Source organism: Panthera uncia, chromosome A2 (assembly GCF_023721935.1).
Source record: "Panthera uncia isolate 11264 chromosome A2, Puncia_PCG_1.0, whole genome shotgun sequence".
Taxonomy (NCBI): Eukaryota; Metazoa; Chordata; class Mammalia; order Carnivora; family Felidae; genus Panthera; species Panthera uncia.
The window spans coordinates 146938817-146956746 of record NC_064816.1 but is presented as its reverse complement, the minus strand read 5'-3'; the positions used below and the strand labels follow the sequence as shown (position 1 = coordinate 146956746).

Sequence of the window (17930 nt, the reverse complement as noted above, 5' to 3'; positions counted from 1 at the left end):
ATTTCTAGTTCTTTGTTATCATCTCATTTCTGAATTATTGTAGTTCTGACTCATGCCATTCTGAATACTGTGTGTCACTTTAGTAATGCCTTTAAGCTTATTTGAGACAGTATGCTACTCTTTTTTTGTGGGAGGTTTTTGTGGTACACTTTCATTGCCTACAGGAATGTTATTCTGTTCTTTGTTCTTTTTTTCCCTAAAATAACTTCATATGAGATTTTACCTTTTTCTTTGCTATTTTTATATGAAATGCACTTTTTCTGAATTTTGGAGAGAAAAATAAGTTCAGTTAGCTATTCTCATTTCAGTGGGCTCTTTGTTGGTTTTGTGCACTGCTGAAAATGTGGTAGCTTGCTTTCTCAGACTTCCTGGTTTTGATCAGTGTCCTTATTTTTATCCAGACCTCTTCCTTTAGTCCTGTTAGCCCTACTCAGCTCAGTGTGTGTTCTCCTCAAAAAGTCATCCTCAGACTGGGTCCTGTCTTGAAGGGGTGTCCTGGGTGGTTAGCGTTAAGAGTTAACAGGAGCTACAACCTTCTAGGTATTTCAGTTTTTACTGGGGGGCTCTTACACTAATTTGCCAAGGGAATGGGAAAAACTCGTAAGGCTGTTCTCCTACTGTCACCCTCTGCTTTTCAGGGACCGCCTGTTGGCTCTTGGTGGCATTCTTGCCATTAGGTACACCAGCTGTCCACTGCTTCCCTACACTCTCCCAAAGCAGACAGTGGTAGAAGGCAGGTCCTTCGCTGTCAATGGCTTCTCCCAGCTGTTTGTAATCTCGAAGTTTATAAGGATACCTTGTTACCTTGTTTTAAGTATGGACCATGTGTTTTGGTTCTTTCACCAACTTTCTATTTCTCTGTGGAGGTTCAGATATGTATAATGGAGGGCACTTGAGGTGAGCGCTGGGCTTTGAATGTAAGTGATGAATCACTAAATTCCACGCCTAAAACTAATATGACACTGTATGTTAATTAACTGGAATTTAAAACTTGGGGGGTGGGGGTAAAAACCCTAAACAACAAGAAAGAAGTATTCAAAAAGTGTGCTGTGACTATTACCATCATCTTCCTATATTTCCAGATTTTTAAAAATCCATTATTTTAGCCTAACTTGTTAGGGAAAGTTAGTGTCTGTGATTCTTCTTACTATCAAAAAGAGAACCCTTTATTCATCTTTATTCAAATAAAACTTAAACTTCTGGAAGGTTCTATGTATTTTTACATTTCTGCTATCTCCTGAAATTGAAAAATTGAAATGCGAATAGTTGATTTTGAGAAACTGAGGACGGAGGGATTAATGGTTTGGGTCCTTGTATTTTAGCAAAATAATTTCAACTACTCCTTGGAATTATTTGGAATAATATATCCTTACATGTACTTAAAACCTTAAAAAGGTCCGTGTTGATTAAAACTTAATCGGTGCCAAGCATTGTCCTATGGTGTGTTCTGTTGAAATTAAGTAGTTTCTTCACGGTCACAGCACATTGTTACATACTGAACCGACTACTACAGATGTTTTACATATGTTGAATCTACAAAACAATCCTAGCAATACTACTAGCCCTCCCATTTTACAGGTGAGGAAACTAAGGCACAAACCTTTTAGCTGACTTGCCCAAGGTCCCATGCACAGCTAGGAAGGGTTAGAATTTGGATTTACACTCAGGTAATCTAGATCCCATTCTTAGCCACTCCTCCATACTGTCCCTCCATAGCATTGCTAAAGGTTGAACTCATGTAGTAGGAAATCTTGATTCTTTTGGTTGAATGGAGGTCTCCTAATTATTGGGCAGGAGTTCATCATTCAAAACGAGGTATGTATATTTTTTTCATATCAGTGACCAGTACCCTTGACACAGAACAATTCAAAGACGTGTTGTTGATCCCGCTTCTCCTATCCTCATATTTCACCATCAAGGAAACAGGGATCTAATATCCTGTCAGTAGCCTCCATTTGTAAAAAAGGTAGAATTCTCGATAGGTAGCTATTTCCTCAAGTAAATATCACAACAGGTAGACAATAAGACGACCAGAATGGTAGAGTAGATTAAGAAAGTTAGATGTTTTTCCTTTAATTTTCTATAAGCTGTTAATTAGTAAAATGTGGTGAGTAAACTCGGCTGATCATACAGATGGAAACCTCACAGATCTGTAATTGCCTCACTGGGAAGGGTTTTCAACGTTGGCCATCACAGTATGCCACTTTGCAATGACTTTGGACTAGTAATGCAAAGTTGCTAGAGTGTTCTTTTTTGCCCCATATTCTGTTTCTGGCTATGAAATCCCCCATTGGCTTTTTAATTAGATTCAAACATTTCAGTGCTCACTTCTGAGGCCCTTTCTTAGCCTGGTTTAGCTCATGTTGCTTTAGTGAATTATTTCTACTCCCCAGCTTGCGGGCCCCTCTCCAGGTTCATCTCCTTTGTATTCACCCAGCCATATGGTCTGTATCACCTCCTACCACCTCTCTGGCAGACCACCTTCACTGTCTTTCATTCAAGTCCCTCCTTGGTGCTCATTAATTCTTGCGTGTTGGAACCACCTGCATAGATTCTAAGGACAAACAATGATGAATTTTCCTGACAACTCAAATGCCCCCAATTTCTCCTTCCCTATTCACTTACTGTTTTTTTGAGTGTATTCCAAATTTTTTCCCCATGGGTGGTGTTGCCCTTCTTATTTGACTATGAACCCAGTGAATAGAGATGTTGCCCCGTTCGATGCTGTTCGCTGGCACAGAATTGATTTTCTCTATACAAGTCTCATTGTTACATTTGCTGCAGTATATGGTGTTGGCAAACAGAAACTTTCAATACACATCTTTGAATTCCGTTGTAGCCTCATTAACATTGTTCCTGTTAGTCCTGGAAGATAGGTTAGTCCTGGACCTTTTCCAAAGAAATTCAGTTGGTAATGTGCTGAAAAAATGGCCTTTTATGGTGGTCTCACTGGGTGCTCCCTAAGGACTGTGTGAAAGGAAAGGAATAAAAATGACAGCATGCTTTTCTTTGGCTAGCCTTCTTTCGCATTTCATAGGAAAACAGACCATCGCTGCTGATTAAAAAACAAAATAAAACAGAACAAGCAAACAAAACAAAACAAAAACCCCTGGGCTTTCCAAAATCAGGTTATATCGCTTTCTATGTGTCCTGACCCTGCTCTTTTCTCTCCACCCCCTTTGTGAAATCTCACTATTGATTGTAACCATATCATCCTTTGATCCTTCTGGTTTCTTTGGAATGCTTTGTTGGGGATCATTATCTAATTATCTTTTGAAGCCCTGTTATAGCTGAGTGTATGTTGAGAGGGAAGGGTGCTCTTTACTGAGATTCACTTACAACTTGGCTCGACGTTCTCTGGCCTCAGAGAATATGTTAAGCATTTAAAACATTGCCAAATAAGAAAGTAACAAGAGGGGCGCCTGTGTGGCTGGGTCGTTTAAACGCCTGACTCTTCATTTCGGCTCAGGTCATGATCTCACGGTTGGTGAGTTCAAGCCCCCCATTGGGCTCTGTGCTGACAGCAGAGAGGAAGAGCCTGCTTGGGATTCTCTCTCTCTCTCTCTCTCTCTCTCTCTCTCTCTCTGCCCCTCACCCACTCTCTCTCTCTCAAAATAAATAAATAAGAAAGTAACGAGAGAGTTAGGAAGGGAGAAGGCTAACCTGGTTGGCTGGTAAGTGGACAGTTCAGAAGAGGTCACCATGTGTCACGGCTCCTCTGGCAGCAGATGAAGCCATCACAGATTCCGTTCCTGCAGATCCGTCACTTATCCTACAGGTAAGTGTGTGAAAGGGAATGGAAAGTGCCTGATTTGGCCTCTGTGTCATCACCTGTAAGAGCAGAAATGAAAAATCAAATTGTGCTAACTTTTTAAAAGTTTACTGGGTTGATTTATGCTTTTTACTGTGTGAAATGGTAGGATCTGAGCTATATTAACACCCATGTCTCCAAGGGGCCAGGCAGGTACACTGATAGCTACCATAGTCCTTATTTGAAGATCATTGTTACTCCATTTGTCTGTCGTCTACTTGACTACAAACCCCAATATCCAATGAACGCCTGTCCCCCAGTAAGCTCCACCTAAAGCTTATTTTTCCTTTTGATGACTTCTTCCTGCAAATAATGAGATGGGTGCTGGTGACTCGTTTCCCTTAATGACGGTCTGGGCCTAAGCATCTCTTACCATGATTACTGGTTGCAAAATACTAGAACACACTGTCACTTTTTCAGTTGGTCCCTGGAAGATTAGCCCTGGATATTTTACGGTATGTTCCATACTGGAATGTTCCAGTTGGAAGCATTTTTTTTCTGCGTGAATTTCTGTTTGCCCAGGCTGTCTACTCTAGCTCCTTAGGCCTGTGCTGTCCTGCATAGAGCTGTGGACATAGCCATCAGTCCGGCTTGTTTTCAAGATCATGAAGTCAACTAAATGCTGCCTTGTTTTGCCAGACTTCTGAATCAGTCCTCATTTTCTGGGTCCACTTTGGGTGCCCTGCATGTCAGGGTACGACTTTCTTATCCCCATGCGGCTGTCCTTCCGTCAGCATGACTCCACATGGGGCCTCTCCATGGCTCATTACTACCCACTCCCTTCCCTACCGCTGCAACCTTCCTTTCTGTAGCATCCCTCATCAGAGCCAGAGAAGCATAGGGCATGCAGACACTAAAACTGCATTCCTGGCTGACCAGGGAGAAGGTGGGAAGAGAGGACCTTGTTTTACCACCTGATGACTAAGGGAGGCAGTGTAGTGCCCCGTCCTACATACCAGTGTTTCCCATCCTGGCGTTGCTGTGTATTAGCCATGTGGCCTCCAGCGAATGACTTAACCTCACTAAACCTCGGTTTTTCATCCTTAAACAGGGGTGCTGACAGTGACAGGACCTATCTAGTACATGTATAGTGAGGATTAAATTAGATAATATTAGCTCGATGCCTAGCAGAGTTTGCTTGCAAGAAAGGGACAGAGCGGGAGAGTAGACGTGCAGGGGAGGGCGAGAGAAGTGATCAAACAACCAAAATGGGAATAGGTCTTTCTAGAAGTAGACCTGCAATTTCCTGCTTGTGGCATGGACTTGAGATACTATCCAAGCCTGTCATTTTCTAGATTTGCTGGCCCTAAACATGTCCTTCAAGTTACAACCCAATGGGCAAAGAGTGTATCCCTCCTGCACTTGAGCGTGGGTGGTAGCATCGGGCAAGGGCAGGAGCCTTTTCTCAGAGTGGGGAGACCAGGCCTGGCCCTGGCTGCACTCTCTACTGGGTGGGGAGCTTGGGCAGATCGTTTCCTTCGGGCTCGGTCTCTTCAGAGAGCAGGCTGAGGTGGCTGATATCTGAGGCTTCTTCTGTTCTCTGGACTCAGGCCTCTGAGGCAGACAAGAATACTAGGCAATGAGATCACACGAGAAAAAACCCAAAATGTCACCTTCGGTTTGGGAAGGGTCTTTAGGAGACACCGATGTCCTGCTTTCCACGGGGCGTGCATATGGATTCCTGCAGATGGGTGCCCGTCTGTTAACGTTCCTGCTCGTGATGACACACCGCACTTTATTTCCACACCTCACCAGGTACTCGCCTTCTGAAAAGAAAGGAAATCAACTTTACCAGTGCATAAATGCCGCAGGCAGCTTTCACACTGGTAGCTTTCTTTAACAAGGTAACAAAATACATTACTATTTAATTATGCAGCTTCCAGCTTTTCTCCTGGCAAAGCAACGCCCCCGGTGCTTATTGAAAAGGGGATTTGTAATCAGCCAAAATCGACTCAGTTTTGCTCAGTCTCATGACATTTCCATCCCCTCTTGCACCCTACCAAGTAAAGGCAATTTTTCAGCCGTTGCCAAAAAGTTAGAGGTGGTGTTTTATAAGACCACAAAAAAGTCATTGAAACCATACTCTTTGTGTAGCTGTTTGTTCCGTTCCTCTGACCATGTGCCTCACTGGGCCCCATATCTTCCCCAGCTAACTCTGTGGGCTCCTTCTCATTCTCAGAAATCCTGGCTCACCCAGAGATGTTCCTGGGGCATCTGATTTCCCAGCGATCTTTCTAGTTAAGCTCCTTTTATATTTGAGGGAGAGAGTGATAGTCTTGGCCCATGTTGTATTCTGAAAATGGAGTTGGTGAGTGATTTTCCGTGACATTAAAAAAAAAAAGTTTTTGGATTCACATTACTCTCTGAATCTTGGAAGCTGTTCTCCTGGGATGCCCTTTTCACTCCCTTCTCGACTCCTTTCCCCCTACCCCCATTTCAGACATCCCACTTTATCAAGTGAAGCCCCCTACTCCTTGTCCCCCCATGCCTCTACACCAGCTGGTCTTTTCCACAGAAAACTCCCCACCCATATTTTCTGCCAATGCAGATCTTCCCTTTTTGGGCAATTTCACTTCTCTGAAATGAAATGCTTAATTTTTCTATGTTTTCAATTAATATCTGTCCTATGCCAATATGGGGAAGGTTCAAAATTAGCCTTTTATTATAACCTAGTTACAAGTACAAATTGTCTGCATTTACAGTTACAAGTGAGAGCAGGCTCTAGAAACTATCTTTTAAAAAAAATTGTACACATTTGCTTTATGTGCATTTGTTGATCTATGTCCCTGAAAGTGACCTTTGTTGTGTTAACGCCTCCCTGGTTACTTGTGTTTCGGTGAGGAGGGTTTTGGCTACACCCGTTCTTAGTTCAACAGGCCTTCATCATACAGAGTGGCCAGTGTCCTGGCAGGCGTTGACAAGGCACTTACTGAGCATCCCGATGACCGGATGACCCATAAACCCATCATCTTTATGAGCTCCCGAGCACACTCATTTGTACTTGGATCCTGGCCTTAAACACCATTTCCCAGACGCAGTCTTGATGTTTGGGTAAAACCAGTAACCATCCATTGCTTCCAAGCCACATCGCATCTGCTTGCGGCTATCACTGAACGAAATATGAAGGCAGCTTTTCAACCTAAGTTCCTTTTAGAGATCCTGAAGGACACGGCTAGAGTACATCAGATGAGTTCAAGGAGACCTATCACAGGAGGAAGGGGCCCCAAGTTGAGAGGCGGGATGAAGCCAAGGTTCTGAGGCTGTCTCTGAGGTCCTCGGGGAAAGTCATTATGAGCCGAGCCCAGTGGCCATGCTGCTTCTACTTAGCACCTTCCCCTCACCTGTGAGGCGAACAAGACCCTTATTTATTAGTTCTTCCATTTCTCATAGTCTCTTAGGAAGATGGCTTTACCATCCAGATGCTGGGAAAGCAAAAATAAAGTTCATCATTCTAAGTCAAATTCTCTGGACATTCTAGAGATGGAATACTTCTGGAGAATACAGAAACAGTCCGAATGTACTGAGAACTTGAATATCTGTTACTTTATTCAAATGTTAAGGAGGAGAAACAGTGTTATTATATGCTATGATTATTTGAGGTTCATGAATTTAGTAAGGTGTAACCAGATTAAAACCCTTTGTGTATGTATGAAAAACCTTCCCTGTTGGTGGAAGCTTAATATTTATTGAACAAAAATGGTTGATGGGATTCTGTAATATTAGTACTAAAAAGGAATTTCTATTTTCCTAGATTTAAGGGAACAGTTAGATATGACTTTAGAAGGTGGTACTATATATTTTTCTAAATGCTTATTTATTTTTGAGAGAGAGAGAGAGAGAGAGAACACGAGTGGGAAGGAGCAGAGAGAGGGAGAGAGAGAATCCCAAGCAGGTCCTGTGCTGCCAGCCCAGAGACTGACGTGGGGCCCCATCTCATAGCTGAGAGAGTTCAGGACCTGAGCCAAAATCAAGAGTTGGGTGCTTAAGCAACTGAGCCACCCAGGCACGCTGGTACTCTGTTTTTTAAAGTGTTGGCCACTACATCCAAAAATGGTAATATTAATATATTATTACTAGAAAAAACATTAAATTTGAGTTGCATAGATTCTCGAAAGATATTTTCAGGAACCTCTCTCATCCCCCCTGGGACTGTTGGCACATAACCTACTTTGTTGTGGAAGACTGAGGAAGACCTATGAACTTGTCTTCTCTAACCCAGGACTCAAAGCAAATTCACCCATGAAATTTCTCTTAACATTGATCTAAGGTTTACCACTGATGTTCTAGGAAATAATTGCCTGGTATAGGGCTCTAATTTGACCCATAAGATAAATATTTATGATTTATTGAGATACTTACAGTGTTGTTTCGCTGCATCTAATAAACACTAGATACCTAAAGAGATTAGATTAGATTAGATTAGGTGCCTAAAAAGACATGAAAATATTTTCAGCTCCAAAACCAACTGCCAGGTGTAGCAGGAGCCAGTAAAGTGGGTTTTCCTCCACTCCTTACAATGTCTTCCTTGATTCAGGGTTTGAAGATTGAATGATAGCTCAATCACTAGACCACAAGTATCAACCGAGTATTTATTAAGCCTTCATATATTTCTCGTGCTATAGTTTTTATTGAAAGACAGAATATAGATAAAATAAAAAGGAGCAAAGTTAAAATGCAGTCCCTGTGCTCGTGGCTTAAGTGCAGAGATGGGGCTTTCACACGTGAAACAACCAGAGAACAATTTCGCAACCACAGGTAAACAAATGGGGTGTTTGGGAGAGACATCTGGTCCCCACACTGTTTGTAGCTAATTCCAGGGGAGAAATAAGAGAAATGGAATGAACTGCTTCTAAAGGGAGCACGTCCTGGTCCTCTGGCAGCAAGGTGGAAGTTTTCTGCCAGGAGGGAACACTGGATAGGGGGCTGTTTGTTTTTTCTCCAAACAGGAAACTCCTTCCATGCCAATAGTATCTTCAAAAAGATTGCTGCAGCAGATGGAAAGAACCCCTATGCATTCATGCATTCAATTAGCAGGGACTAATTCAATCTGAGGATTAACTCTGTCATTAGAGAGAAACAAAACCTATTTATGTCTCCCATCTATGGTTACGCCCTCTGAGCGCCATTGGCACAGGTGGTGGTTGAACGTTAGACCACTGTAGCATTTTTTGGTCTTCAGATGCTGCTGATGGATGAATCCCAATGATGAGGAGATATCTGAAGTGTGTGTGCTCTGAGCCCTCCACTCCATTTCTCGGCAGTGGGGGAGACGATGGTAGATGGGGTGTGAAGGACATGGGACTAGAGTTGGGTGAGTGATCGCTTGCTTGGCTGGAGGAGAAAGAGGAGGAGGCACAGTGTTTTTTCTTACATCTGATTATTAAAGAGAAGTTCAGGGTAAAGTCTACCTTAGATGGAATTCTTAATTCAACTCAACAAACATCTGTTGTCTGCATCATCTTCTACTTGCCTTTCTTCCTCCCACTCCTAAAAGCTGACCCTTCAGATAAGCAGTTGTCAACCTTTTGTATTTTTCAGTGACACTGTATGCAAAATATGTTCCCATGGGTGACTCCGGTAAGAAAACTGTTGTTCGTGGCCATTTCCCAATGCTGACTAAAAGTCAACATCAACCCTCTTACTCAAAGTATGTCACAGTGCAAGTGTATGATGGGACAGACTGGATTTTCCAAAAACAGCCACAGCATGATCTCCCATCCCACACATTCTTCTTGCAATATGACTTTGACATTCTTTTCATTGAGATGTGGGGTCTGTGTTTTCTTGAATATGGACCAACTTAGGACTGTAGCAGCAGAAGTGACTCCATGTGATTTCCAAGACAAGGTGACTTCCACTAGGCTTTCTTGGGGTGGTTGCTTTTGAAACCCAGTCACCATTTCAGAAGGAAGTTCAAACGGCTCACAGAATGTCATGCACGAGGAACTAAAACTCCCAGCTGAAACCAGCACCCAGTTATCAGTACTGTGTAGTCGTCTTGAAAGTAGATCTTTGAGGTTTCCATGGAGCTGCCCCACCTGATGTCAGGTGGAGAGGAGACAAACTTTCAGCTGACCCCGATCCAAATTGCAGATTTTTGAACAAAACAAATAATTGTTCTTTTTGAAGCCACTATGTTTTGGGATGGTTTGATGTACAGTAACACCTGATCCCAGATTTGTGTATCATTCTAAGAATAATCTTGGATTTGTTCCAGGATATTAAAAACCCTCTGTATCTTAGCTATTAACAAATGACTTGGCACATAGCTGATTATCAATTGTCAAAACCTCCTCTAGGCTTATATTAAAATGCAGAGGTCTTTTGCAACATCTAATTCCTCCTTTCTCTCACTTCATCTTGTTCAGTATGACTATGTAAAATAATACTAATTAGAGTCATTCTCATGAGCTGCTTCTCACTTATGCCTAATTACTATAATTCCCAGTAGTTATCCATACCATTAAATAAGTGTTAGCTACCTTTGCTGTATTTGATGATTATGCTAAGTTCCATTTTGGGGAGCTAAGCCTTCACAGTTTGTTACTCATGTACCATGACTGACTGCTTACAAAGTAGAAAAATTGGACAGAATGCTTCTGATAAGGAAAATACGGGAAAAGCTCTGCAGAAATATATATCTCAAAGAAATAGACTCTTGGGCAGCTGACAGTGCAACCGCTCTGGTGGCTAAGCAGTAGGTCTCTTTGAATAAAGGAGAAGTAGGCAGATGCCCATCGTCTTCCGGTCAACAGAATGGTGAACGCAACATCTGCCATGGGTGCGCTCAGGGTCTCCCTCGGCATAAGAAGAGTTGGACCTTAAAGCCATAAATTGACTTCATTTTCCATGTGATGCATTCATGAAACTTTTATTGGAGGTTGTTTCTATTTTTTCCCACCTTGCTCCAGGTTAAAGGGGTAACAGCATGGTGGAAGGAATTCTAACATGGATCATACACAATAATGTTAAAATATAAAAGAAACAAAGAAAAAAATGAGTCCCTTTGTCAGCTGGATTGCTAGCTATCTGTGTGACCTTGGAAAAGTGTGGTTACCTCTCAAGCCCCAGTTTTCTCATCTGTGAAATGAGAGGGTTAGGGTGGGGTCAGAAATAGCCCTGGAATGTAGAATATGTCCATTTCTGAAGGAATAGTTCTAGGATATGCTGCTTGCATTGCAGATGAAATATTGAGGAGTAAAAAGTGTGCAGAAGTTGGCAAAGCCTTATATATGTTTATACTTTCAGTGCATCAACTGGTTTCTCTCCCAACCCGAGGACAAGCTACTCTTTGTTCAACATCTGTTGTTTGTACTTTTAATTTTTTTCTTCAACAGTTTTTTAAAAACAGATTTAAGTGACTGCTATCATTAGTAGGTGACAAACTGTCTTGTAATAGAATATTAATTTAAGAACTGAGAAATAACACAAAAGATTAAAGTTTTTAAATAGACATAAGTGTTCAGAGTTGAAACTATATGATGTAGTTATTTGATTTATTGAGAACTACATGCACAAGGCTTTGCCAAGTCCTGCATGCTTTTTATTAAATATTTTCGTTGGCATAGCAAAAACCACAACCTTAAACTATCCCTTTGGAAGTAGTCATATGCCAAACTCTACAGCTGTAATTGGCCTTCTGTAATCTTACCTTTTCCTTTCATAGGTGAGAAACGGTTCTTTTTCTGTATAATGAGGTCAAAAACATTCAGTATTCCATGGTGTTCTACAAAGAAGATCGTAACAGTCAGATCCTCTGTTCCTTGAGCTTATTTGCAGAGTCTCAAAAAGAACTGATTTTATTTCATTTTTCTAATGAGAAAACTGAAGTTTGGTAAAGTTTACAGCTAGTTAATCATGCTCACAGGGCTTAAATTCAGGCATCCTGAATCAGTTCCCATATATGCCTTCCTAATTTGGACTTCTTGCCAAAACATCAGTTTCTGGCAAGGGGTGGAGTTTGCCTTGTGCAGTGGTATCCCCAGAACCTCAAACAGGGTGTGGCTCTGCAGGGAAGGTGGCCAGCCAGTGACCCCAGGGATTGTTTTCTCCCTCTCCTGATTCCAGTGGATAGCATTGTTCCTTCCATGTGCAGATTTCTGAGGATATCCAGACCCTTGGGAATTGAGACCCAAGACTGAGAAGGAAGACAGGGATTCCTTCCTTGCAATTCTGACTTGTCAGTTCCAGTTTTCTGTCTTATGATGTTTACTGGATAGCAGTTTACTGGAAGGGGTAGCACTGAAGGGAAAAGCAACCACTTCACATAAATTAATGATTCCGTTTCTAAGCTCTAAAAACGACAAACTTCTCAGTTCTCTACTCCCTTACTCTCCTGTCTAACTGTGTAAGTTTATGTGATTTGATTGTCCCGAAAACTTACTATCCATCCACTCAATAACCTTTACCTCCCCCTAGAAATTTGACTTCCCTTCTTTGTATTTGGGAGCATGATTTCCCCAGTTGGGGAGAGTTTTGGAAAAGGCAGGAAGGCAAGCTTAGGGACTGAGAAATAATAAAGAACAATACAATAATCATAACAACTCATTATTTGTTTTTTTAAGCTTGATCTTTCAGAAGGTACAGTCTGGAGTTGAATACTAATAGATGCAAGCTCTCTGTATGCAGAAGAAATCTTAAACAGTAGTGGTCATGGGGAAGGACATTAATCAGGAGAGAGAAGTGAGCCTTGAGCCTAATAATGTTTGCATAATAGCTACCCTTGCGTGTATTGCTTGACTTAAAAATAAATATCCACGCTTTCCATCTCCAGTACAATTGGAAATTATTTGTGGTTATGATTCTCTTACATGATTCTCTACCTGTTCATGGGGACTTTAAACCAGGAAGCTGCTGGAAACCAACAAACATAGCAGTGCTTCTGAATGAGTCTGGGGTAGGCATTTAAAGAGGCTATAATGTGGGCAATCTGTAGAAAATGAGCAGAGAGCAGGTCATAACTCTGTTTCCAGGAGGGGAAGGGTAAGATCAAACTGGCATGGTTGACATTTATATGCTTTCCTGGTTTACTTTGAACTCTGCAATAGTTTCTCATCACCTGCAGGATAAACCCCAAGTGCCTTATCTTGACAGAAGAGGTGCTCACTGTGGCGGGGGGGATCCTTTGGTCTCTGAAGCATCTTATCTGAGACCACTCCTCACCTCAGGGAGGATAATATACAGCGTTTTGCAGCTTCCCTTAGACATCTCAACTTAACTTCCATGTCTTTGTTCAGGATCTTCCAAATCCTCTTTGCTCATTAATTCTGCTTACCATGAAGAGTTGGCTTAAACTTCACCTCCTCCAAGAAATCTTTGAACTCTACAGCTAGCCAGTAAGTTTTCCCCCAGCTTCTAATATTTTTCTCTCCTTTCTTTCTTTCCATCTTCCCTTTCTTCCCTTTTCCTTTCTTCCCTTCCTGGTTCTCCTTAAATAGACTTTGTCCTGGGGAATTTCTTTATTGTCTTGATTTATTGCTTGTATGCCCCAAATGTTATTACACAAGTGCTTTAAATTAATGAATTCATTTTTCTTCTTTTCTCTATTTCTCTTTTCTTTTTCTTTGGATTTCTGGGAAATGTTTTAAAATCTTGAAAAGAATAGGCTCTATAACTGTTTTTGAAGCTCTGTGTTATTTCAAGCCCTGCATTAACTGCCCCCGGACTCAGGCAATTGCCCTAACCTTATTCCTATCCTAATATGGATATTCTACTTCAGTCAGGAGAACATCCTATAGTATAAAGATCTGAACTGATTTGTTCTTGCAGACTTGTGATTGGCTAATATTTTCTCCTGCTTCTCCCTCCCTGTCCTCTGATATAGGGTTTACATCGTAGGGTTAAGCAGTACCCACTGACTCCTTCATCCATGCCTCTCCTCTCATAGGTGCTGTATTCACAAGATATGTCTCCTCGACTTCCCATACCAATTTCACCCTTCCTTTCTAGGCTCTTTCCGCAGTGTCTATCCATATGTCTTCAGATACTTAAGTACAGTCACAAAAGTACTGAAAATGACCCCTTCTGTTGACATATCTACTTATAAAGCTTTTGTTTTTTTGTTTGTTTGTTTTATCCTTACTATAGACAGATGAGCAGCTATTACTTTTATTTTACAAAAAAGAAAATTGGTTCACAATCATTGACTTGTTAAGCTTACATGTCTCCTAAGTTAAGTTTAGAATTACACTCTAATCCAGTGCCCTTTTGCAACACTATAAAGGCTTGATAACCTATAAAGACTACTTTCTTTCCTTTTCTCCAGGCGTCACAGAGCCTGGGGGAGCTCTGCCTGGGGAGCTCCCAGAGGGCACTGGACAGAGGACTGGACTGGACACTGACCTGCATTATGGCCGCGATTGGGCCACTACTGGCTCTGTGCCCCGAGACAGTCACTTTACTCTGAACTCCAGTGTCCTCATCTATAGCAAGAAGAGTGAGGCATGTGTTTTCTTTGGATTCTTCTGACATTAATTTCCTTTCTGTTTCTATCTCTCTCCCATCTGGCTCCTTTTCTCTTTCTGCCTTCAGTCAGTTCTGCAACTAATCGTTGCACATCAATACCGTACAGAGCATTGTGCTAGGAACCCTAGGGAGAGGCTTGCAGCTCATTATGGAAAGGGAAACATTCTTTCCTCTTTCCCATTCTCCTCCTTTTTATGTCTGTCTTTCTGTCTGTGTCCTCCTCGAGTGCTCAAGTGGCCCTCCTTATTTCCATGGGTTTTCATGGTTTCTGCTGTGGTCAAGGGCAGGGCCTTCAGCCCTGGGCCAGTGAATGGGTTTAACCTGCCTGTGGTGCATCCAATCACTCGGGACTGGTAAGTACTCAGTATGAAAACCTGGAGGGCCTTGTCAGTGCTGCTCCAGGGCTCTGTGCATTTGGATGCACAACACAGCATTTTTGGCTAACTCTATATGAGAGTAAATGAGAATAAAATGCCACTCTGAGAAATTTAAAATTTAAGTTACTCTCTTCTAAAATTCTATGCCATTCATGCCTTAAAATAATCTTTTTTTTTTTTTTGAGTAGTTTTAGAATCTAGGTATTTATTTTTCTAAAGGGACCATTTCCAACCTAAGACAAATGTTCCCTTGGGGAATCATTGCTGTCATTAGATGCTCACATCTTCTTGCCCTTGTTAATCAGTTTTCTCTTCTCATTCCCCTTTTGTCTCCCACATAACCTGTATGTACATGCACTTCTAGTTTTGCCCCTAAAGCTACATATTTTTATAATTAGTTTAGGTTTCCTAAGACTCTCAGAGTTCTTTCCATTTGAGTTGCCAGTGGATGAGATGCTGACCACATGATCATTTTCCTCGGAACAGAATTCAAGTATACACGTCCCCTCTCTACTACCTTTAGTCTTCTTTATTTCCATAGAAGTGGATAGTTGTTTCTCATTACATAACAAAATTACTAGTAATTTTTGGAACTCCAAGAGGATACAGTAGAAGGAACTGGAAAGAAAGGAGCAAAAAAATCATGGTTAGGCATCTAGCCTGCCTCAGTAGATGAGTTGAGAACATTCATAGGGTTTAATCATTTCAGTAATTCTGTAAGATTTAAACTTGATGTTTATGTGGAAACTGGATTCAGAGGGGTTCCATGATCTACCCATTGTTCCACAGCTTGTGAAAGAGCTGAGAACTGAACCTAATCTCTGTGACTCCAAATTTCATGAGGGGGTGTTGAGGTAGACTCTAGAATGTTGGACAGAATGGGTGTCTGGGCAGGGAAGGGGTGAAGAGAAGGCTTTAGCCTGATGCAAGATTCTTGGCATGCTTCTCTTTCCCTGATTCCTACCCCAAATGTAGACTATTTTGGCAAAATATAGATCCAGCCCTTTGTGGTATTTTGATGAGAGGGTCTTCTACTAATGGGACATCTCTCTTTTGTCTTTCACAGCAATTTTACAGGCAGTAATAGCTGGTGATCTTATGAAGGTAAGCTATCTTCCTACCAAAATTTTTGGTGATTCTTTAACAACTTTAACCTCATTTCTCACCGCATTTTCATGATCTCTCGTATGTCATCTATCATCCATCCCTCTGCTGTGCTAGCCGACTCGAAAGGGGAAGGATGTTCTTTGGGGAAATGGACAGAGAGGGCCAGAGGAGTCTTCATAGCATCTCCACATTTCCTAACAGCAAAGGATGTGTGCAGGGGTACTGCTCTGGTTGCCTCCACTCATAACATGGACTGCATGTTCCCAGGATGCAATGCTCACAGTGCCCCAAATTCCTGCTATCTAGGAGCTGATATTTGGAGTTTTAAGGTTTCTTTTTAGACAGGTCTTGAAATGAATGCATTATATGGATAATAGCCAGAAATACACTCTCCGGGCCAGAGCCTCCAGCTTCTAACATTATTATAGTTTTGTCCTTCAGGGATCACAATTAACCAAAAGAAGATGCTTGGTCTGATCTCCTTTGAACATTTTCATTTCTGCGTATATTTTCTTAGTTCAGAGGGAAGGAAGTAGTCACTGCTGCCTCTGGAGTGAATACAGATTTGGGAGTCAGACTGCCCGCGTTCAAATCTTGGCTCTGCCATTCATTGTATGTGTGACTGTATTTAATTCTCTCTGTGCCTCAGTTTCTTCATCTGTAAAACTGAATAATGTTGCCTCTATCCTTTGTCATAAGAATTGAACGTAACGATACACGTAAAGCTCTTAACACTGTTTTTATTACATAGAAGCGACTCTGAAATGCCAGCTAGTAGTGTTAGTCTGTGTCTTTTTAATAAACATAGTGGAGATGCAAATATTGTTATAAAGTGTGTACAGTCTATAAGTATTCTAAAAGTTATATTTAGTTTCATGTCATTTTCAGGCATTGGGACTTAGGACGACCTGCATATCCCTCTGTAACCCACACTGGCTTGATCTGCTCTGTAATATTGGCACCTGCGGGAGACAGAGGCTCTACCCGCCAGCCTGTGGAGAAGGGTGCCATTGCAGATTGAGAAACCAAAAGCCTTAAAAGAAAGCTGAGAAGCACTGACCTTGCATGCAACTTCTTCTGAAGTGCATCTATTGAATGCATATAAACTGAGAACCCCCTGTGCGACAGTATGAAGAGGTTACTAATAGGAAACAAACAGTCAGAAGGTCCCAAGCATCCTGATAAACTGCCGTCTTAGGCACATAATCCTGGAAGTGGTGCCTGTGCCACTGTCTGGGTCATAATGTTACCAGCCATTGTCACCCACAAGAGAAAAGTGCTCTCCAAGTGGTGAACCTAGGAGTTTGATGCTGTTGCCCTGCAGTGGATTAAACCAATATTATCCTATACTCCCTGCAAAGCCTTATGCGAGATGCTTTGGGCAGTAAGATGTGATTCCTGCTCTTAAAGAGCTTCTAAGCCACAAATTATTTGCAAAACTACTAAATTTGAAATCCTTTTTGATTTTTCCTCTGCTTTTAGCCTAGGCAACATAGTTTCCAGGTCCCTGGGTATATAGCCACATTTTTTTCATACTTAATAGAGAACTATTTGAAATATGGGAAATTACTATATTCAGTGGATTGTCTTATTACCTTCTCTGTTATAATCATTTCCTAAGTGCCTGAGAAGTTACTTAACCTTATTTATTGGGAGATGAAATATAATGACTTAGGGTGTTTCTTTCTCATTCTTTTACATTCTTTCCCTCCCAAGTATTTTTCTTCCCCTTTTCTTTCTTCTTCCCCATCTTCTTCTATGTCTCTATTCCATGCAGAAAGCACAGTACACATTAACTATTAAACTGTGTGTATGTAAGAGAGAAAGTGCACGCCAAATAGCAGAGAACAGAAGAACCCAGGAGTCGGTGTGAAGGCTGTTGGGAGTGGTTGCTGTGTAACTCAGCGGCATAAGATACCCATGGACTAACTGAAGGGCCACAGTGTCAAAAATACTACAGAAAGGCACAATCAAGGCAGCTGATGGATGGGTCTGTGCTTCTCTGTTGAGCCTGAATCCTTTGTGCCTCTGCCTACAAAGAAAGGGAGTATCATTTTAAGACTATCGTCGAGCAGTACTGGACATGTTTAGATTCTTTGTGGAAAACCATTAGCTACCTCTTGCTGTTCTGTAGCCTTGTACTTTAGAGATAAAAGTCCCCGTATGTTCTT

At 41.6% G+C, this 17930-nt stretch overlaps 1 protein-coding gene across 2 annotated transcripts in view; it reads left to right on the top strand.

Annotated features, from left to right (window-relative positions):
- DGKI (diacylglycerol kinase iota) overlaps positions 1-17930 on the top strand; it is a 453118-nt gene that overhangs the window by 415642 nt on the left and 19546 nt on the right. For both annotated transcript variants that reach the window (XM_049641924.1, XM_049641923.1), the window contains one exon: positions 15719-15756. In XM_049641924.1, the coding sequence (XP_049497881.1) occupies positions 15719-15756 (38 nt within the window). The remainder of the gene's footprint in view (positions 1-15718; positions 15757-17930) is intronic.